This window comes from Bos taurus, chromosome 28, assembly GCF_002263795.3.
Source record: "Bos taurus isolate L1 Dominette 01449 registration number 42190680 breed Hereford chromosome 28, ARS-UCD2.0, whole genome shotgun sequence".
Classification (NCBI taxonomy): Eukaryota; Metazoa; Chordata; class Mammalia; order Artiodactyla; family Bovidae; genus Bos; species Bos taurus.
Window position 1 is genome coordinate 29,613,234 of NC_037355.1, and position 22,197 is coordinate 29,635,430.

The following is a 22,197-nucleotide window of genomic DNA, read 5'->3' on the forward strand; positions in this document are numbered from 1 at the left end:
CCTGGCAGTGAGAGCATCAAATCTTAACCTCTAGACAGCCAGGGAATTCCATTGAATTTGTGATTTTAATCAAACTTCTAGGAGAAAATGATACTGCCAGTCCATGGACCACACTTGAACATCTTTTCTCAGAGTTGCCAATGAGAATCAGCCCCATTTATCCAAAAGATATTTATTGGCCTTCTTTTCACTCCCTTACATTGCTTAGATTCTTGGATCATCTCCCAAATTTACTACTTGCATCCAAATCTTTGTTTCAGCATCTACTGAAATCCAAACTATGACAACTCTTCTTAGAAAAATGCATATAGAAATAGTTTTGTGTATTACTTAGAAGTATGGCTTCCCTTGTGGCTCAGCTGGCAAAGAATCGCCTGCAATGCAGGAGACCTGGGTTCGATCCCTGGGTTGGGAAGATCCCCTGGAGAAAGGAAAAGCTACCCACTCCAGTATTCTGGCCTGGAGAATTCCATGGACTCTATAGCCCATGGGGTGGCAGAGTCAGACACAACTGAGTGACTTTCATTTTCACTTCACTTTAGAAGTATGAATCCTCTGAAATTTATTTAGGTTATAAAGGAAAGTGACCAGAGTAAATATCATGTGACTCTAGGTCCATGAAAACTGAATGAGTCTAGGCAGAGTCTAGGAACTTACTGTAATCATTAATGGCTCATGGAATGAACTGAATTCAGCCAGCTCTCCTTAGAAGTTACTTCCCCAGATCCTAGTAAGTCATCTCTTTATTTTTCCTGGTCTGCATCAAACTCTTATTTTGTGAAACATAAGAGTAAATCTGGGACTCTAAAGAAAATCCATGCTGACTTCCTTGGTGGTCCAGGGGTTAAGAATCTGCCTTGCAATGCAAGGGACACCAGTTCGATCCCTGGTTTGGGAAGATACCACATGCCAGGGAGCAAGTAAGCCCATGCACAACTACTGAGCCAGTGCTCCAGAGCCCGCGAGCCCCAACTACCGAGTCCACGTGCTGCAGCTACTGAAGCCCAAGTGCCTGGAGCCTGTGTTCTGCAACAGAAACCACCTCAATTAGAAGCCCACACACAGCAATTAAAAACAGTCCCCGCTTGCTGCAACTAGAGAAAGCCCAAGTATAGCAACAATGACCCACCACAGTCTAAAAAATAATAGTAATAAATAAATCTTTAAAAAACTTGAAAGAAACCCCATGCTTGAAGTCAATAAAAAGAGTATTGCCACTCATTCCTATTGGACTTTGATGGTTTCTTCCCAATCATAGTGCTTTCTGGACACAATTGCAGTTGCCCCTATGACCCTTAGGTCTTTTCTTGATGTTTTCACACCGAGCCAGGCATACCATAACTGCAGCTGGTTTCTCCCACTTCCTTCTCAATTCTGACATGGCTCCCTGTTCTACTCCATCCTTTCAGGAACCTGTAACCTTTGACAGATATTCCTAAGCTCACCCTCGTGTCATCTGGAAGTCTTGTGGCATGCTCTCATTCTGTGATAATTGGATAATCTTGATTATCCCAATTTCTAATCAGCTACATAAACAGAATTAACACCAGGGTCACCAACGCCTGATTTCCTAAACACAGCACACAATTACTTCTTAGCTTTGCCCACACAGGGGCCAGCACGTGTGTTTGTGCTGATTGTCTTATGTACTACTGAATAAGTATGTCTTTGTGTACACCTATGAATGTGGTTTGGTGGGTGTGGATGAGAGTGGGTATGTAATCAGAACTCAGGTCTAGTCTTGAAGTCTGAATAATGAATGTATGGTATTTTACTTTAATTAGTCCCTGTGCATTGTTAGCCTCAGTTTTTGTCTGCCCTCAAATATGAGAGGAAGAATGAGTTCATTTCCTTGAAGTTTATTAACTGTTACTGAAGGCAGAGCAAATTCCATAAAAGAGCAGGTTCCATACAGAGCAGTGGAAGGGGAGCTCTGAGTTGGTAAGAAAAGGTGCTTGGAGTGGGGACTTCGAGTAAAGGTGGAAAGAAAGATCCTTCCTTGCCTTTTCCCTCCATTCCCACAAGGATCCTGGATTTTCAGTGGGGGTATCCTGCTCAGCATTCCCTCTCCAAAATGGAACCCGAGAGGGGAAACTTGATACAAAGTAGAGGTGGAAACACCTCACAGCTCCTCTGTTTCTCCATCCAAGGGGATGCTAATATCCACATTGTAGTCTACAGGCTCCCCAGAGCTCAGCCAGGGAATAGGGGTTCGATTGAAAGAAGGCCTGTTGGAGAGGTTCTGGTTGTAGAGAACTAGGGGTTCGCTCAGCAAGGGCCCCAGGTCAAACTTGGGCATCTGGAAGGTCATGCGTTTGGAGGCCTTCTCATATCCACCATAAGGCATTGCTGTCCTGAAAAGGAGAAAAATGATTTCATTAAAAACCAGAACAAAAGAAAAAGAGTTTTTTTTGTCAGTGAAATGTTACCCTGTTTGGAGGATGGAGCAGTCTGTGAATTCTAGTTTAAGATCATTTCTGCACTGCTTTTTCTTCTTCTCCCTTAGTAATCCATTGTGCCTTCTGGTTTGCTTGTTTCCCCAAGGCTAATAAAGAGAAAAGTAGTCTAGAGGGTACTAAATAGTCTCATGGATAGCTGTGATCCAAACCAGTCACATTTCAGAGAAACTGACACCAAACACTACAGGCCCAAGGGTCTGAGATCACCTTAAATTGTAGAGACCTCCCTCAAAACCCCTACCCCACCTCCGGTGGATAATGTGTGCCCTAAATGAGAATAATTAACATTTCCTGGAAAATCCAGGCACCTCAGGACCAAAGGACTTCCGTGGTAGCTCAGCTAGTAAAGAATCCACCTGCAATGCAGGAGACCCTGGTTTGATTCCTGGGTCGGGAAGATCCGCTGGAGAAGGGATAGGCTACCGACTCCAGTATTCCTGAGCTTTTCCCTGGTGGCTCAGCTGGTAAAGAATCTGCCTGCAATGCGAGAGACCTGGGTTTGATCCCTGGGTTGGGAAGATCCCCTGGGGAAGGGAATGGCTACTCACTCCAGTATTTTGGCCTAGAGAATTCCATGGACTGTATAGTCCATGGGGTCCCAAAGAGTCAGACACAACTGAGCAACTTTCACTCACTCACTCACTTAGGACCAAAAGCAAAAGCATTTCTCTAGTGCTCCCTGTCCTGTTTTCACACAGTCCAGAGACGCTTAGCTCCAAAACGATAGATATTTGAGCCTATTTGAGCCTTAATGAAGTAGGGAATGGGGCTTCCCTGGTGACTCAGACCGTAAAGAATCTGCCTGCAATGCAGGAGACCTGGGTTTAATCCCCAGGTGGGGAAGATTCCCTGGACCAGGTGGACTAGGGAATGGCAACCCACTCCAGTATTCTTGCCTGGAGAATTCCACGGACAGAGAAGCATGTCGGGCTACAGTCCACGGAGTCACAAAGAGTCGGACACACTAGGCAATTAACACTTTCACTTCACATTTTACTTCAAAGTAGGGAATAAAGAAACAGAATCTTCAATAATATTATAACAACTTTGTGTGGTACGTAATCTATAAAATACTGTGTCACTGTTGTACACCTGAAAACAATATAATGTACGTCAACTATACTTCAATGAAAAAAGAAAAGAGAAATAGAATTCTACTACAAGGACAGTAATGAAAATTATAACTTTGAATGAAGGGACCCCCACTCAAGAGGCCTTTACATGTGTGTAATATATTATTCCCATTTCACAGTCAAGGCAACCAAGGTTCAGAAGTAGGGTTATTTTCCCACACTGCTGCTGCTGCTGCTACTGCTAAGTCGCTTCAGTCGTGTCCGACTCTGTGCGACCCCATAGATGGCAGCCCACCAGGCTCCCCCGTCCCTGGGATTCTCCAGGCAAGAACACTGGCGTAGGTTGCCATTTCCTTCTCCAATGCATGAAAGTGAAAAGTGAAAGTGAAGTTGCTCAGTCGTGTCCGACTATTAGCGGCCCCATGGACTGCAGCCTACCAGGCTCCTCCGTCCATGGGATTTTCCAGGCAAGAGTACTGGAGTGGGGTGCCATTGCCTTCTCCCACACAGCTAATAACAATGAACCAAAATTCAGATCCTGCCTCCTAGCGAATTTTTCTTTCATCATACCATGCTGTTTCTCTGAGCTACAGTGAAAAGAGCAAGAGCCTCCAATTAGGGCCCCCATATTACTCCTACGCCTCCTCAGTCTCCTTCTGAAACATCTGAACCAAAGTCTCGATTCCAACTAAGGACATGTTGCCATACACTGGAATGCATCAGGTTCCTTTCTCATCCCCCTTACCTGTTGAAGGACTTATACTTAGGGAGTTCAGCTTTGGCCCCGTAGGCCAGCAGGTCGATGCCAAGTTCCACTTTCTGCTGGGGGTCAATCCCCATGGCTTTCTCCCATGGGGAAATATAGGTCTTAAACACAGTGATATGTTTTCCTTCTCCACCTGCCTGGTTGTCTGGCAGCCAAGGGAGAGAAATAATAGTCAAATGATAGCAGTTAGGAGGAAATGGAAATTAGTCTAGAGCTCTGTACTGGAAAACTCGCTAGGGGCTGGGGACCAAAGGTAAAACATGCTAGGAATTGTTTATGGTTTGTGAAACCATGATAGCCTGGAGTCAGACATGTGATGAATGAGAGAAAGGTGACTGAGAGATAGGACTTCTGGGTGGAATAGACATGTCTCTGTATTCCTCTGGACCCAGAAGACTCATCAAGATATCTCAACAGGCCTTTCCTGCATCCAACACCCAGTCCAGGCCTCATTCCTAGGGATTTCTCTGCTTTAGGGACCAGACACTTGACTCTTGGGTGAGGATACTTGCCTGTTCCTGTCTCACCAACCCCTGGTGTGCCAGCAGCACCTCCTCTGCCCGAGTGGCCCCCAGGACCACCTGCCCCACCAGATCCAGGGCCAGAGCCAGACCCAGAGCCCGACCCAGAGCCCTGATGATGGTGTTGCTGGTCAGAGCCATACTGCCCGGCAGAGCCACTTCTCCCTGCCTGGCCTCCGCCACTGCTCTTGCTGTAGGAGAATCCCTGGCCAGCTGTCCCCAGCTGTCCCCCCACTGTGGGAATGAACTTCTGGAAGCGATCCTGAAAAGAAAGGACAGAGTGAGGGGAAAGTTAGCAATGGGCACAGGGAATACCATAGCAACTATGAACTGATCAGAGTCAATGGCCAACTCAAAGACGCTGAATCCTCTGAGACTTCCCACCCACTAAATGTTAGTGGATAAACCTGACTGAGAGAAATTAAACTCTCCTTAAGGGATACAACCCCTTTGGCTCAGTTCTTCGAATTACATCTAGGATAGAGGCAAGTTATTGTCCAAACTCCCCTTTCCCATCCTTACCAATGCAAAAAGGATCGAGACTTCTGTTCCACTAAAATTTGAGAGATTCGGTTTGGCATGGAGAACCCAGCCTTAATTTGAGGAACTAAGATCTCTGCCTCTCTCCCACCATCTTGTCTAACAGATAAAAAATGTGTCTCTTCCTCTCCCTTCCTCCTTTCGGTGCCTAGGGAACCAGGACTTCCTGACAGTGAAACTGTAGTGGGTAGGGGGAAGGGTGGCCCAAAGGGCAACACTGGATTCATCCCCAAAGCCTAAAAATAACCCTGCCAACTCCTTCAGGAGGCTCTCCTGGCCACCCACCACGCACACCCCCACGCTCCACCCAGTGTAACCAGACACAGGCAGGGAGGAGGGCTTTTGGCCTCCTAAAGTTAGATGTGGCCGGCTCAGCAATTTTGTTCTGCTCATACATATGGGCCAATGGCAGACACTCCTGCCCCTGGCCCCATGTAGGCATCTATTTTCACTCTCCCCTGGCTGCTTGGGAAAGATGGAGGGGGAAGAAAGGAAATGGAGACGATCCCCTCCTCCTCAGCTGTAACATCTTGTGCCTGGCCCCTCTCCAATCCCTACTTCTCTTTGGAGAATGACCCTGACTAAGGGATGTTGGGCCTTAATGGATGGTTTCAGTCCCTGCATCTATGGCCCTTAGACTGACCCTTTAAATAAAATAATGGCTCAAGAAGAGACGGCTATAAAAATTCACTTACCTCTTTCTAGGGTTGCCAGATTTTTGCACACACAGGACACCAGTTAAATTTGAATTTCAGATACACAACAATAGTTTTTTAGTACAAATATGCCTACGTATTGCATGGGCCATATTTAGATATAAGAAAGTATCCATCATGTATCTGAAATTCAAATTTAACTGGGTATCCTATATTTTCTAATTTAATTTTTAAGGTCCCAAATATTTCATGGGACACACTTATACTAAAAAATTATTGTGTATCTGAAATTCAAATTTAAATATCTTCAATTTTTGTTTCTTTTTTGACTGTGCTGCATGGCTTGTGGGATCTTAATTCCCCAAGCAGGAAGAGAATCCAGGCCCCTGGCAGTGAGAGCACCAAGTCCTAACTACTGGACCACCGGGGAATTCCCTAAGTGCCTTCAATTAAGAAAAAAGAAAGTTACATCCCAAATATTGTGTGAGATATACTTTACAAAAAAACTATTTGTGTGTATCTCAACTTTATTTTTGTAATTGAAGTAGAGTTGATTTATGTATAGATTATACACCATTTAAAGGCATTATAAAATATTGGCTTTATTTCCGGTGCTGTAAATATATCTCTATAGTTTGTTTAGTGTGTATCTCAAATTTAAAACATTGGACCGGGCATCCTATGTTTTATCTGGCAATCCTATCTTTAATACTTAACCATACTGGGGAGGAATTTTCTCTCTGAAGGTGTGGTACTCCTCACCCTGCTTCACCAGCTCTAAGATACAAATTTAGTTTCGGGGTGGGTCGTAATTCACCCTACATCTATTGGAGGCGTGCTATATCTGAGGGGTTAATGAGTTTATAAATTTGCAGGGAGGGGAGGTTGATAATATTTTGGAAACTCTGGGCCTGCCAAGAAGCTGTCAGAAGAGGCACTAGGCTTCAAGAGCTGTAGAGTTCTGAACTCACCATTGAGCTGTCAGAGAAGACATCAGGGTGGTTTTCATAGATAAACTTCTCCACACGCAACTGCCTCAGTTTGAACATCTTGGAGCCCCGGTTAGTGAGCAGCGACAGCTCCTCCAACATCACATCCCTTGGGACACTGATCTTCTTGCCCAGGTTCAGGCCTGAGCTCTCTTGTCCACCTTTCAGGGAGGTGGGGAGGCAGAGACAAGGGAAAGAGGAAAGTGGGGTTTTCTAGTTCCAAATGCAGCTGCCATCCACAACTAAGTGTGTGTCCCAATAGAGATCACTGAGGGAACCAGATGCTGTCTCTGATGTCTGGTTAAATTCTGTCTAGTCTATGAAGGATTTCGATTTCCTGGGTTTGGAGTTGGAGAGAACGTATGGGAAATGGGGTGTAGAGGGGGAGATGGGGAATACTAAAGTGGGGTGGAGAGGGTACATGGCATAACAGAGGTATGGGGTACAAGGCAAAAGAGTAAAGAAACATCATAGGTGGAGAACATTGGGGAAGCCTTAGCATGGGGGGAAGCCCAAAGGCCACCTCTAAATATAGACTCCTGTCTCAACTTCTTTCCCTTCTCTTCCTCTCATAAACTCTGGCTGCAAACAGCCTCTCGGTATTAGGAGAGCTCGTCTACCCCCAGGAAAAATGTTCAAGGAATTTTCCGTTTTAAGTGCTCAAAGCTCCTGAGTTCTGGGGAAAGAAGTAAGGAAATTAAGCACTTATTGAGACCTTACTCTGTGCCAGTCTGCATCATATATATTTTCTCCTCAAACACACCTCGTTGACCTGTGGGTCCTGTTGTCTTGGACCTGTGCTGGGTAACATGGCAGGGATAGTACTGTCTCAGATTACAAGGTGAAAAGGGTGGAAGGGGGAGCAGTCAGTGTTGAATTCTTTGTTGTTCTTTCTTCCCCACCCCCACCCCTGTAAACCCCACCCCCACCCCAAATTCCTCTTGTCTCTTCATATCTCTTCACCTTAAGACATATACAACCTTATGATATTTCTGGAACTCTTGGGCCAGAGATACTCTTACTGAGAAGTCCCATACTAGGTAGGTGCAAACATGCCATACCTCCAGTAAGTTCCATGATCAGCTTGCTCGATTTCCTCTTCTTATTGGGGGCTGGGGTCCCTGAGAGTGGCATTGTGGAGGTGGATGGAGCCTGGACAGGGTGGGAAGGAGAAGCTGAAGGATGGACAGGGTCTAGAGTGAGTGTCTCCAGTAAGGTACTGCTTAAGAACTTCAGGGAAAACATTTCATTGGATTTTTCAGAGAAAAAGCCTTCCTTGGTTGCTCAGACAGTAAACAGTCTGCCTGCTATGCAGGAGACCTGGGTGTGATCCCTGGGTCAGGAAGATCCCCTGGAGAAAGAAATGGCAACCCACTCCAGTATTCTTGCCTGGAAAATCACATGGACCATGGACGGAGGAGCCTGGCGTGCAACACCCCATGGAGTCGCAAAGAGTCTGACACGACCGAGCAACTAACACACACACACAAAAGGTGAAAACCCATTGCTTTATGGCTTCTCTTCTTAGGAAGCAGAGCAGAAAGTATAGGTGTACCCTCTGTTCCTACCTCCTACCAACCTCTCTGTTCAGCTGTTTTACACAGAGATGGTGCAGGGTTTAGGAACACAACATTATGTTGGGAATAAAACAAATTACAGGTAGGGTAATGCACCCACATTTAATTGGTTTGGCATGATATGAAGTTTTTATTTGCATGGGGCTGTCAGTTTGGGGCTGTCATTCCAAGTTCTAGTCTCTCAGTTTTCCCCAAGCCCCAGGGCAGGGGTGAGAAGGTGGGGGTGGAGCAGAAAAAATGTTCTGCCAGCATTGAGGAGAACCAGCCAAAAACATTCTCCATAGGATGAAGAGGTTATTGCCCCTCCCTTGGGCCAGCTGGATCATGGCCTGGGAGGTCACAGCACTGCTCCTGCTCTCTGTCACTCCCCTCCCCAGCCCTGACTGGACCCTAGAACCAGAGTGCAGAGGGAGGTCAGGGGACATTTGAACCTCGATGCATATCAATTCAGCAATATCACAGCAGCAGAAAATTTAGGGAGGACAGAAACATAATCATAGGACCTGGCAGTAGATGGGAACAAGCTGGAAAAAGATACAAATTCCAGCCCCTCCTTCATAGAAGCTGGGTCTCAGCAAAATGCTGTCTTCTGCTGAGTCCTGTCTCACAACACACCTGCAATCCTACTCGCTTAGTGGGGTCTGCTGCAGCTGGAACCCAGGAACTGCTAAATGGACTTTCCCTGTACTCCTCTCAGCCCCAACCAGGTTCTTATTTTCCACCCAGCCTCTCAGTCTCCACCCCTCTGCCCATTTCTTCAGTGCCTCCCCCAACATCTCAGTCCCCCGACCCTCTGGGGTCCTTCTCCCTCCAACTCTCTATGGCTCCCCTCAACTGGACAACTAGGGAATGAGTATAGATGGAGGAGGGGGGCAGCTCCCCTGGGATCAAGGGTCACTATTACAGACACAGACACAGACGTGAACAGAAGGCGCTTCAGCCCCTTGGGCCATCAGCTGGAGACTTACCGGCTGTTCAGGCGGTGGTCAGCTCTCCCTGGGGTCTAGCAGCTCTGGAGGACTGAGCTGCTGTGACTAGAGAACCCGAGCTAGGCAGGCGTGGGGGCAGCACTGGCAGTGGGGGAGGGAGCGTGGTTATTAATAGAGATGATGAGCGCAAGCAGCTCAAATGGCACAGGGGGTACTGAGACCCTGGAACCAAGATCCCGCCCTCCTTGCCCAGAGGCTCGGGAAGCATAGGAAAAGCCTTTGGAATTCTCCCACTAAGCTGTCTGAGCCAAGGATCACTCTGCCCAGGGACTCCCCTTCCTTGGCACCTAGAGGCTCAGATCCAGAGAAGCACTCACGGAGAAACTGAAAACTGAGAGGGAGAGAGGAAGCAGGCAGCAAGTGGCGGATAGGAATTCGGAGTGGGAGAGTGAGAACCAGGAGAACGTGTCTGGAGAGCCATGCAGAGCCAATGTAGGCCGGGGCTGGAGGGACATGTGGGTGCATTTTGGGGGTGGGAAGGCTTAAGATGCTATGTCTGGAGAAGGGAATTTCTGTTCACAATGTAAGTGCCCTTTGAAAGTTCCTGGCTAAGCGGGTCTTTCTGCTGGGAGGACCAGATCTTAGCAGGATAAGGGACCAAATTAACCAAATCCCGTGCTTAGGCTGTCAGGGATGATGTGGGGCAAAACTTGAGCCAGTTTCCTCATTTTTACCATTTGCTGTTGGGGTGCTCAGCTCAGCCTGCTCAGAGGACAGATGTCACTTCTCCCTGGATAGATACGCTTCTTCCTGAGAAGGACATGGAGGCTTCTGACCTGCCAGGGCTTTACTCTTTGAGGTTCCTACTTAGAATTTTCTTCAAAGGGAACACACACCCCATGGGATCTGGACTATCCCATTCACACTGGTCTACAGAAGCCTCTGGGCTGGGGCACAAGCTTGAGAGCACCCTGGAGGGAAGTCTGTCACTTGCCTGAGCCCTTTCTCAGTAGCTGCAAGAACATCCTGGATCCTCCTGTCTTCTGCTCAGGTTTTGCAACCAGCTGCTTCACCTCTGCTGTAGCCACCACCGTGCTGTAGCCGCCTTAGGAAGTGGCTTCTGTAGCTCCCAGAATACCATTTTGTCTTTCTGTGAGCTATCCACTTTTCCTGACCACGTCCTTTTCCCATCCTGAACTTTATAGGTTCAGGTTAGAGGCCAAAAGGTCTCCCTGCTCCTCTCTACTTGGCCTCTGACCAAACCAGTTTAGCCTCCAGATACCTCATCTTTTGTCCTTTTCCTCTGTTCTCTCCTAACCCAAAAAAGCAGTTAGACGAAAAAACATAAGTAGGAAAACATGATTTTGTCATCATTACCATCCTCCCCTCAAAACCCACAAAAACCAACCAAAATTTTGGTCGTCTATGATTGAGTACCTAAAACTACTATGTGAATGAAGATAGAATATGTATTGTAGGCTTTCTGAGCCCTTCCTTTGGAATTCTGTGTGTGTGCATGCGTGCATGTTCAGTCCCTTCAATCGTGTGCGACTCTTTGCAACCCCATGCACTGTATCCCTCCAGGCTCTTCTGTCCATGGGATTTTCCCAGCAAGAGTATTGAAGTGGGTCGTCATGCCCTCCTCCAGTGGAATTTTCTGAGGCTGCTTACTTGTGACAGGATCAGAGTCATAGGCCTGGTTATTGGCACAAATCTGCCCCCTGCTGGTAAAACTGGGATAACAGAACTTCACTTCTCAAAAGTCTAAGTCTAGCCTGCTTTCCGGAGAAGGCAATGGCACCCCACTCCAGTACTCTTGCCTGGAGAATCCCATGGGTGGAGGAGCCTGGTAGGCTGCAGTCCATGGGGTCGCTAGGAGTCAGACACGACTGAGCGACTTCACTTTCACTTTTCACTTTCATGCATTGGAGAAGGAAATGGCAACCCACGCCAGTGTTCTTGCCTGGAGAATCCTAGGGACGGGGGAGCCTGGTGGGCTGCCGTCTATGGGGTGGCACAGAGTTGGACACGACTGAAGTGACTTAGCAGCTTAGCAGCCTGCTTTCCAGTCAGTGCCTTCTCTTTTATTAGTCTCAATCCAGGCTGATCTGCCTTCTCTCTCCCTCTTCCTTCTCTCACCCCACCTTCACCTTCAGCCACTGCCTTCCCTTCATTTCCTCCAGGCAGTTGGAAAATGTTGATGGCAAAAGGGTCAGAGGGCCTTTTCAAATTGTCTTGGTTCTGTAAGCTGAGGCCTCATCTGAGAAGTATGGAGCAGGGGACGGAGAAGGGGAGAATCTAGATAGAGGGAACCGAATGGAGGTGGCTACATGGGGGCAGGACAAAATTGGTAGAGAAGAGCAAAAGGCCTGGGGGTGAAGGGCAAAACAGTAAAAAATAGGAGGACAGGAGCTGAGAAAAAGATCAGGGATCAGGAAAGTGAATTAGATAAGATGAAGGGGAGACCTGGATTTAGGCAAGAAACTAGACAAGATGACAACAGAAGATATAGGGCATAAGTTTATTCTTGTGCACAAACCAAAGCACTGTGGTTCACACTCAATATGCAAAGGAAATGATCAGTTTGCAGGTCAAGCAGTAAAAGTGACTGGTGGTCATGGTGAGAGGGGAGTCCATATCTCTCTAAGACAGAGATCAGGACCTCAAGCTGGAAAGGAAAAAGAGCTAGGATTTGAGGGATGGGATAGCACTAAAAAGAGGTTTTGGCTCTGGGTGTTTCCTTACCCTTTCCCAGGTAGTTATGACAAGCTGCAGAAGACAGAGGAACAGATTCACAGGAGGGAACACAGATTATACCTGTTTTTTCAACACTCAGCACACATTCTCGCATCCCTCTACCATCATCCCCCTTCTCTCTAACAAATACATACTTCTTCCTCATATTTTTTCCCAGTCCCCCTTTTGTACATGGCTGGATTCTTATTATCCAATTTTACTCCACCAACACTGCACTCACCCTAACCATGCTCCTCTCTAAGGCTCAATCCATTTCATTCATTTCTGTCCTGCTTCTGGCTTCTAGCTTACTCGCCACATTAAGGTTCTTTTCCCCTTCCTTTCTGTCTTAGGTTCATGAGGCCATGAAGCCAATGATTTGGTCATTCTCAGAGGACATTTTCTTTCTTTCATTTCCTGGATGCTTTGTTGCTCAGCATGGGCCTCTCAAGTTGTTAGCTTTCTGAAATTCTGAGGAACAGAATTCTTAGTTCTATTCCTGGTCTAACTGATGTAACTCAACCCATACAAACTGCCCTGGTCCTTCGTGTCTCCTCACACTCTGTGAATTTCACAAGATGCTCTACATTTGCTGTAGATGATGATATTTAACTCTAGTCAACCTCTTTCTCCCCTCCAGACATTCTATGTGAGGACAGCTGACTCTTCCTTCATCAGTGCAAAGGTGAGACCCAGATTGGGTCTTTATTTAGACCTCTCCTGTTACTCTTGCCTCAGACAGAAGAGCACGTCTGTGTTCAGGCACACACTTGCACATACACACATTCACAGACATACACATGCCTAGGAATATACCAGCCAAGCTAGGAAAGAAGAGTGAGGAACAGCGAGTAACTTAATGCAAATAGGAGTCAGTTCAGTCCCTTTGCTGCCTGTCTGGTGGTGAGCTTCTCTCCTGAGGTCTTAGTAGTAACTTCCCTGTGTGTTTCTCATTGAATGTTAAAACAAGGCCCACAGAAAAAGGCACAAATGTAGAGAAATAAGGACCAGCACAGGAGTGTAGGTGAAGAGACCTAAAGACAGAGATCCAGGCAAGGAACTACAAAGAGAAGCACAGACACCAAAGCAGAGAGAGTAGGTTGGAAAGCAGCAGGGAGGTTGGGAGCCAGGAGGAAGCTGGGGAACAGGACACCAACTACAAAACTATCTCTGGCAGGGGGAAATTTAGCCTGCTTGAGGTGGGGGGGCAGGGCAGGGAGAGCGCTGGGAAGGAGAAGCAGTTTTAGGAACTGGATGTTCCACCTCCCCTTGGGCCTGGGAGCTGTGCCCTGTTCAGTGGTGGCCCGCCCCGGGCCTCCACACATGAGCCTGCCATCCTGTTCTGGTAGCTGAGAACCGGGGCCTGGCTACTTGGAAGCCACAGGAGCTGGGGGAGGTCCCAAGACCCCTGGGAGACTCTGGAGGAGGGGGTGGGCTAAGGACAGGGGCTGAGGCCAACTCTGTCCTCCAGATGGGCTCATCCAATGTAGTGGCTGCTCTGGGGGCAAGCACAGTGGGGGCTAGGGGTTCCGCAGTGGGCTGGGGCGCTGGAGTTGAAAATCGGCGGATCTCCTGGACTCTGGCAGTTTTGGGAGGCCCTGAGGAGGTGGGTCCAGGAGTCGGGGGAACCTCATCAAAACAGAACATGGCAGTTTTAAGCTGGTAGGGCTGGTGCCGCATGAAATCCAGAGCCTTGATACCCTGCTTAGTGGCTGCCCGAGGCCCTTGGGATTGGGTCTTACTAGGGAGAGTTCGGGCAGCTTGGGGGAAAAAAGGTGAGAGCAGTGGGTTGTAAGCAATAGGAGGTGGAGCACGTATATTGGGTGAATATTTCCAGGAAGAGGGCAGTGAGGGGGTGGGAGAAGGGCTTCTGGGCCGAGGGCCAAGGCCAGGACCAGGTGGAGCTTCCACCACATACCTGTCCGCTCGGCTCTGACGTTTGGCAAACAGCTCCCCTCCCCTCCCCTGAAGCCTTGGTGTTTCAGGGACTCCAGCCGAAGGGGCCGCCCCGTTCACTAACCCATCGAGGAACCCTCGAGAAGGGGGCTTAGGAGCCACTGGGGGTGGAGTCTTAGGAGTCGTAGGGGGTGGGGTCTTGGGAGCCATTGGAGGCGGGGTTTTAGCTGTCACGTGAGGCAACGTCTTGTAACTCCTGCCCCCTGGTGGCTGCATGAAATTGCAGGCTTCAGCCCCGAGGCTCAGAGCATCCTCCTCGGCACCAGATTCCGCGCCCCCAGCCCGGGGTTTTTCATCCAGGTTTTGCACCAACGATAGCAGCTCGGGGTTGGGCGAGTTCTTCGTCTCTTCATTTCCTGACCGGAACATCTGCTTTCGGGTTCCCCGACGCCGGGCCTCCTGGAGGATGCCCGTGCGAGCAGCTGGCACGGAGATGCGTTGCTCCCGAGCGCTGGGGGGCTCAGGGGCCGCGGAGCTAGGGGCAGGCGCTTCTGGGCGCGCAGCAGGTCGCAGAGGCGACGACAGGAAGATAGAAGCGGTGGAGGTCATGGCAGCTCCGCTAGCGGGGGCGGGGGCCTCTGGGGCTCCGCCTGGTGTAACAGGACGGTTAGGGGCTGGGATGTATAGGGAGCTGGTGGCCGTCACGGGGCCGGTGGGGCGTGGGGTGCTGGGGGAAGCGGGGACTGGCACGTGGCTGGGAACCCCTGAAGTGAGGCTGGGCACAGGAGTGGTACCCTGCGGAGGAGACAGGAAAGGCGGTGGGGCGGGGCTGAGGCCTCCCAGGCTCTCATTTGCCCTCTTGGGAGCTAGAGGCCGGAAAATAACCGAGGTGGTGCCTGAGCGCTGCCCTTGTAAGCCGGGAGTAAAGGGCCTAGCTGAACGGTTAAATATGCTTGGAGCTGAGGTAGAGGTTCCACAGCCAGGGAGGAAAGGTCTGGGGCTGGCCACAGGGGCTGGCGAAGGGCTGGATGGGAGCAGAGCCGCCTCTGGCGGAGCGCTTTGTGGCCGAGGTGGAGACTGCAGGCCCTGCCCGTTGAGCGTGGCCACTGGAACTTCCTGGGCCGGCTGCTGGGTGATGGAGGCTGTGCGCTGGCGCTGCTGTTCAAAGAGTTGGGCCCCTCGCCCGGAGGCCTCACTCAGCCCCCGGCCCTCTGCTGTGCCTGAGCTCGGCCTGGCTAGCTCCATGTCCAGGTAGGGGCTGTCCCAGTCGGACTGGTTGGTGAGGCTGCGGGCGTCGGAGAAAGCCTCTTCGTCCAGCTCGGACTCACTGGTTGGAGGCAAGCCGTCCTCCTCCTCAGCGCCGGTCCCCGCTGCAGCCCCAAAGCTCACTAGGGTGTACTTCTTGGCTCTCTGCCGACGTTTCTTAAACATCAGTACCCCCTTGGAGTGGGGGTTGGGGGCTGCAGTGAGCAGGGCTGCAATCGTCCGGCATTTGGTCTTGGCCTCCTTCACACTCCTCTCTTGGAGGCTCTCTGCCCTTTGTAGCTCTGAGGAGAGGAGAAGGCGGGTGGTCAGTATGCATCTGTGAGTCCCAAGGCTCTCCTCCTCCTCCCAGTTCCTTTAGGCCTCTACCTCTGGCCTTTTCACTGGCCTAACCCACAAGGGCTCTCCTACCTGCGGCAGAGTCCTCTGACTTGGGGGCAGAGTGGAGGTGAAAGGTGAAACCAAGGACAATAGAAGGGAAGGCAGAGCCTAGTTGGCTGCCCTGACACCACTCTGACCACACAGCTCTCCTCCCTCTACTCTGCTCCTGTCTTTCTGGAAATCACTTTTACTCACACCACCCGCTTGTCCCCCCTGTCCCCTCCATTTCTGGCTGGCAGTGTGAGGGTGGGGGATGGGGGGGGTCACTCTGCGTGGTAGGCAAGGACATGAAGCAGGTCCCAAGGTAAGAAAGGATGAGAAGGGACACTTCTCCCACCAGAGACCACGCTAGAGGGCTTCTCGGAAAGTTTGAGACTTCCCCTTTTCCTGCCTTTTACCCTATACTAAGGATAAAAGGATCCTTAGCAGTGGGGATCTTCATTCATAATTTCACTACCATCACCTAAGCCACATCATATACATTCACAGAAATAACTCCCACACATCATTTCAACAAGAATATGGCTCTAGGGAAAGACCTATGAGCTTATGTTCTCAGATGTATTTTTCTCCCTCATTCCCATATACTCTAGCTTATATACACCCCAGTTAATAGACACATATGTAAATCCATGTGTCCACACAAAAACATACATGCATAGCCCAGATAGCTCTTCTTCCCAGAATTCCCCTAGCCAAGACACTGTCACTAACAGTTGGGACACAATTTCGTGCCTTCTAACCTCCAAGGCACTCCTTTGTGCCTTAAACCCCTGCTACTCACAGCCAGGGATGGCCTCAGATCCGAGATGCAGGAAAAGCCAGAGTGTTGCTCTCCAAGGCGAGCTTCCAAATCTTTAGAATATCTCAAGGTCACCAGTTGATACAGTCTCCTTTCCCCCAAGCTGAGGGTGGGAGTGAGGTGGGCTTCTTTTAGAGTCAAAGCTGCCCCCCTATTTCAAACCTTCTAGGTAGAGTGCTCAGGCACCACCACCAGGCAGGCACAAAAGGACTGTGCGCTAAGGGGGAGCCAGGACAGGGCCTCCCAGGCCATGTGGGGCCTGGGAGGTGGGGCCAGGAAATGGGAGAGGCTGCCCTGCTGCTAGGACCCTGACTTGGACACAGTTACTCTCTAATCCGTGATCCCCCGTTCCTCCTGAAAAATTCTTGAAATTCCACCTACTTTCCACTCAAGATATCAAGCTCCTTTCTAATTTGGGCGGTCATTCCACCCATTCCAACATTTGTACCACACAATAGTACTAGAGATAGGCACTGGAGTCATAGCTTAGTTCAGATTTTGGTTCCTGGGAAAGTTACTTCATCTCAATGAAGTTCAGTTTCCTCATCTGTAAATGAGGCTAATGGCTACCTCACAGAGTTGCTATGAGGATTCAGTGAGATAATGTAGGTCAGTTTAGCATTTAACCTAAGGTCCATTATGAGTAATCATTACTATCAAAGCTTTCTTGATACTAGCTGCACACAAATGTCTTGTTCACTCATATCTTCTCCCAGAGACTCCTACACACATGCTTCCATATATTCATAGAGTACTCACACTTCTCTCTCTCACACACACCCTTTCTCCATGAGTTTTCCACAGTTCATGTTGTCACAAACCCCTGTGACATGTGGCCATAGCATTAGCCCATCCTGAGAAAAGGGCAGTGAAACTCCTGAGAAAAGAAGGAATAGGAAGGCAACAAGGAGAAGGGGGTAAGAGGGTAAGATCTTTCCCAAAGACCTCCCTTCCTATAGTGTTGATATAGTCCCCTTCATTCTAGATTCCAGAACTCTCTTGGCTATGGGAGGGTAGTACCTGCATAGAATGGGTCCTGGAGCTCAGGAACTGGGTTTGGGGCTTTGTCGCAGCTGGCTTGGCTGAGGGGCTCTTGGCTGATGGGCTCAAAAGTCTCCATGCCGAGAAAGGCAGTGTTGGCTGGAGCAGGACCAGCTTGAGCCACCCCCCACGCCTTTTAAAGCCCCTTTGTCTTGGCCCCTGAGCTGGCAGCTGAATGAGCTCACTGTGCTATTTTTGGAGCCTGGCCCCTTCCCTCCTCTCAGCTGCCCCACAAGCCCCGGTGTGATGGACATGGGCACCTGCCTACCCCTCCCCCCCAACTCCAGTGCACTGAACAATGAGGTCTGCTTGGCTAAAAATATCCCTGAGCCACTAACTACAGTCTCATCCAGCATGATGGGGAAGGGAGAGAGTGCTAAAAGGAGAATTGGGGTTAAGCATGGGATCCTAAGTGTATATCTGGAATTTCTTTGTGGGACATGGGACACTCTCAGGAATGTCAGAGGGTGAACTGTCATGTCCTTAGCCTCTATTCCAGACTCAGAGGCACAAAATTCTATTGATCAGGAATCAGAGTGGTGGGGGAGAGGAGCGAGAGATGAGAACTAGAGGGGTAATCCTGAGATTTCCAAGGTGACAAGGAAGGAGTCCTGTGGGAGGCGTAAGACAGGGAGAAACTTCACTCTTAAACCTTGTACTGTAGCTCACATCAAAAATAGTAGAGAGCCTGAGATAAGTGGAATAGGCTTTTTCTGCCCAGGCCTACATTATTGCCTGAGATAAGAAGCCAAAGATCTCTCCCTCCACCACTTCCTAGGGATCTCATGACTATTCCATAGCCTCCCAGTCCCCAGGAATCTTCATGGAACTAGCAATGCCAAAGGCAGCTCTGATGTTATGCCTGTAGTAACACTGAAGAGTCCCTATGTCCCTGTCCTGCTTCTAAATACTCCCCTGCCCCATGTCTGTGCTCCCCTCACCCATCTGACATCTAGCAATGTCACAACAATAGGCAAACTCTTCATCAGTTCATGTCCTTTTCCAACTTCCCTACTTAGGCCGTTCCTGGGTTAGGTTGAAGGAACCCCCTGTATCTTTTTATCCCACTGGTTCAAACAGCAAAAATAATGGGGATCGTGAGACTAATTATTTTCCCTTCCTCTTCTCCACCTATTCCCAAGACTGTATTCAAGGAAAGCATAAGGTAGATATTGATAGAATGTATGGTGAAGGCGGCTTAGATTTAGGACTCAAACTGAAGTATCCTGAATAATGAAAAGGAGTTCATGCACTCACTGGCTTGTTTGGCCTTCTGGGTATAGGTGGTGGTAAGATCTTCTGCCACTGGGTGAGGAACAGGCCCCACCATAGGGATGAGATTAGGGCCAGGCCGGAGGGGGCCATGGGGCAACAGCAGGGCCTCGGCAGGGGGTGGCTGAAGAGTTGTCCCATCCTCCCAAGATGGGGAGCTCACACGACTGTCACCCTGGCTGGGAGGGCCAAGGACAGCAGGTGCCGGCTCTGCAGGGCTGTCAGACAGGTAGACCTCATCCGGTGGGGCTCCTGGAGGGGTGGGCCTTGTGGGGCCTCGGCGGCGGGGTCGGCGGGGCTTTTCCTGGGTGGCTGGGCCATCAGCATCACTGTCTGTCTCTCCATAGTAAGCCTCACTGTCAGGGGGCGAGAGGAGGCTCCCGGGCTGGAGAGGCTGGGGAACTGGAGCTCCTGGGGGCTCAGGACTCAGTGGAGACAAGGGTGACCGTGCCTGAAGCTCACCCGGGGATGGAGATCGCACAGGTCCCTCGTCCTCTACCCTGTATAGGAAAGATGACAGAACTTGAGAAATGAGCTGGATGACTGATAGCTAGAGAGATCTGGAGGACATGCGAGAAGGCTGTATGGGGAGAGAGGGGACTGGCATTTGGGTGAAATGGATGGGCTGGATAGAGTAGAGATTTGAAGATGAACTGAGAGGCAAATCTGCTTGGCAGGCTTTGAGTGGAAATGGGCTTAAATAGAGATATGATGATGAAGAGACAGGCAAGGGGTCTAAAACAGGCCCACATACCCACATTCAAGTGCTCTGAGAGGCATACACAAACATCCATGCTCCAGCAAAATACACAAGCAGAAATAGGTACTTGTTAGTAGCTGAAGTCAGCTACTAACGGAAGCCCTGGACTAGGGGCTGGGGATAGGCTGGGGTGGAGGAATCCATACCTCCGCACAGTGAGAACAAGCTGATTCCCTGAGGCATCGATAAGGCCCATGGCACTGGCATGAGAGAGGCTGGTGCAGGAGACCCCATTGATGGCCAAAAGCTGATCCCTCTCTCGGAGTCCTGCTCTGCCCGCCTGGCTTCGTCTTCGGATCTGAGAAGGTGTTGGAGGAGAGACTGTAGGTGAGGGAGGGCTCCAAGGGGGAATAGAATGAAAGGAGTTAGGACAGGAAGGAACCATGTGTGGAGGGGATTTTATTGGGCTAGCCAAAAAGTTTGTTCAGGCTTTTCCCTACTATCGTACTGAAAAATCCAAATGAACTTTTTGGCCAACCCATTACTTTAGAGGATAAGAAAGGGTGGAGAGGGGCAAGGGGTGACAGTTAAGGGGGTCAATCTAGAGGGAAGAAGGTGCTAACTGGAGAAAATAACATCATATGAAGGGAGGTAGCGTAATCGCTAAATCAAAGAGGCTTGGGGAAAAATGCCTGGGAGAGACGTACTGGAAATGGCGGTTATCGCCTCAAGGCTTTCCTCCAAAGGAAATATCTATACTAGCCAATATTCTTTGTCTTCTAGTCCTTGGAATCCTAGGCACCGTTATCTATACAGTCAAGATTTTAGAACAGTATTCCAGACTGGAGGGAGTCCAGCAGATTCTGAGATTGTGATTGTGTGTGTGTCGTGTGTGCACACACATACGTATGTTACAGTAATAATAGTACTAGTGGCTATCATTTACTGAGTGCTTACTAAATGTTAGGCACAGTGCCAAGCACTCAACATGTTTTATTGAATTTAATCCTTCAGAACTTAGTATCCATGGAGTAGGTACTATTATTACCTACATTTTACAGTTGAGAAAAATAAGCTTGTGCTATGAAACCAAAATGGTAACAACTTCATCTGACAGGTCAAATCTTGCCATAACCCTCCTAGTACCTAAAATAAATCTTGCCTAGTGAGAGAAGGGATCTGGCGTAGGGAAAGAGGACTGAAGGCAGGGGCAGGGCTGGGCTGAGCTGGATGAGACAGCTTCAGCTCATCACACACCAGTTTAGTTAGAAATGAGAACCTTCCCTACATTCCTGGAGTTTAGAGTAGAGAGGCACAGACCCAGGAGATTGGAGGGTCAGCTCTGGGCCTCTGCTCCTATGGTGTCACAGGGAACCGAGCCAGAGTCTTTCTTTTTCTCTGCTCCCAGAAACCAGGGATTCCCTTTTCTATAGCCCCCCACAAGAAGCCACTGCTCAGATACTACTCCCGCCACCCCATCAGATTTGAGCATGCTCCCTCGACCACCTGCCCACTCCCACTCCACTTCTTCACAGCCTCCCACTTCTCCCCTATAGGCCATCATGTGACTTTTCCCAAGTTCCCTTGGGTTCCCCTTTCCCTGAAACCTCAATATAGGCTCCCTTACCTTGGACACCTGTAAAGGTTTCCTCTGCTCGGCCCCCCCATGAAGTCGGAAGCCCCAGGGGGCTCCCCCTGACAGTGTGACCAGCACCTCCTCCTCAGCACCCATCGCTCAGCTTGGCCTATGGCCCTCGGAGTTTGGACAGCGTCCCAAGGAGAGAAGTCGAGGCGCTGGTACCCCGTCCGGCCTGTCTGGCTGTCCTGCTTCTGCTGCCCTAGGCCTTCCCCCCCACACCACACACCACAGGCAGGCAGCCTGGCCCTGAGATCAGTACAGTCCACACACGTGTCCTGTCAATCGGAGCTGCGCCCAAAATAGTTACCGGCTGTACTCCCCTTCCTCCCCCAGCTGTGTTACTCCCAGAGCTAATTATAGTGAAAATTTCTGCCCGCCCCGTCCCCCATTCTTCTTCATGGACTTTTTATTCAGGACTCAGAGTACTAGCTCTGTGGGCTCTATCACTAATGAACATCCTTTCAGGGATGGTGCCTTCCCTGATGGGGTCATGGACTGATTCCAGCTGCTTTCCTCCAAAGCTGATTCCAAAATGGCAGCAGCAGGGGCCTCGATTCTCGAGCAAGGAATGGCTGGGTTTGTCCCACAGGTTGGCAAGCTCTCCAGAAAGACAGTGCCCCTTTGCTGTATGAATTAACCAATTAATCAAAGTGGATATCCATATCCCACTTGCAGTGCTGGGTACAATGTAGAGAAATTCTGACAAGCCCACTCCAGCTGAAGTACTGCCTGCTTCGTAAAGTTTTCCTGACTGTCTCCCAACTCCCTACCTCTAGAATTAATCCTTCCTTCCTCTGGGCAAAATATGTAGCTTGTTTATATGTCTGTTATTGTAGTTTTCAGCCAATATTAGTTTGTTTATATACCTGTCTCCCTCCTAGATTGTGAGAGTCTTGAAGGCAAGGACTGTGTGCAACAGCCAATCAATAGCCCACAGAGCAATGACTGATGTAACAG

General features: G+C 49.5%; 2 protein-coding genes across 4 annotated transcripts; both read right to left on the bottom strand.

The window, feature by feature from the left end:
- Positions 1–1,843: 1,843 nt before the first annotated feature.
- Positions 1,844–14,229, bottom strand: MYOZ1 (myozenin 1). Of its 3 annotated transcripts, NM_174397.2 has the most exon segments (7): positions 1,844–2,354; positions 4,278–4,450; positions 4,845–5,081; positions 6,987–7,165; positions 8,066–8,156; positions 9,550–9,651; positions 14,165–14,229. In NM_174397.2, coding segments are annotated over 5 exon segments (894 nt in total). In that variant the 5' UTR covers positions 8,139–8,156; positions 9,550–9,651; positions 14,165–14,229; the 3' UTR covers positions 1,844–2,122.
- Positions 12,018–21,436, bottom strand: SYNPO2L (synaptopodin 2 like). The gene is made up of 4 exons (XM_005226507.5): positions 21,229–21,436; positions 19,808–19,959; positions 18,887–19,401; positions 12,018–15,689 (listed from the first exon to the last, which is right to left on the bottom strand). The coding sequence occupies exons 1-4, from the start codon at positions 21,331–21,333 to the stop codon at positions 13,540–13,542; spliced, it is 2,922 nt and encodes a 973-aa protein (XP_005226564.1). The 5' UTR covers positions 21,334–21,436; the 3' UTR covers positions 12,018–13,539.
- Positions 21,437–22,197: the final 761 nt, after the last annotated feature.

Bases quoted from the DNA above. Each gene is read 5' to 3' on its own strand.
- SYNPO2L (XM_005226507.5), bottom strand. From the start codon at position 21,333: ATGGGTGCTGAGGAGGAGGTGCTGGTCACACTGTCAGGGGGAGCCCCC. The intron at 19,960-21,228 runs GTAAGGGAGCCT...ACACCTTCTCAG, and splicing joins AACCTTTACAGGTGTCCAAG to ATCCGAAGACGAAGCCAGGC. The intron at 19,402-19,807 runs GTATGGATTCCT...TTTCCTATACAG, and splicing joins CTTGTTCTCACTGTGCGGAG to GGTAGAGGACGAGGGACCTG.
- MYOZ1 (XM_024986523.2), bottom strand. From the start codon at position 8,138: ATGCCACTCTCAGGGACCCCAGCCCCCAATAAGAAGAGGAAATCGAGC. The intron at 7,166-8,065 runs GTATGGCATGTT...CCTCCCTGAAAG, and splicing joins GATCATGGAACTTACTGGAG to GTGGACAAGAGAGCTCAGGC. The intron at 5,082-6,986 runs GTGAGTTCAGAA...CTTTCTTTTCAG, and splicing joins TCTTCTCTGACAGCTCAATG to GATCGCTTCCAGAAGTTCAT.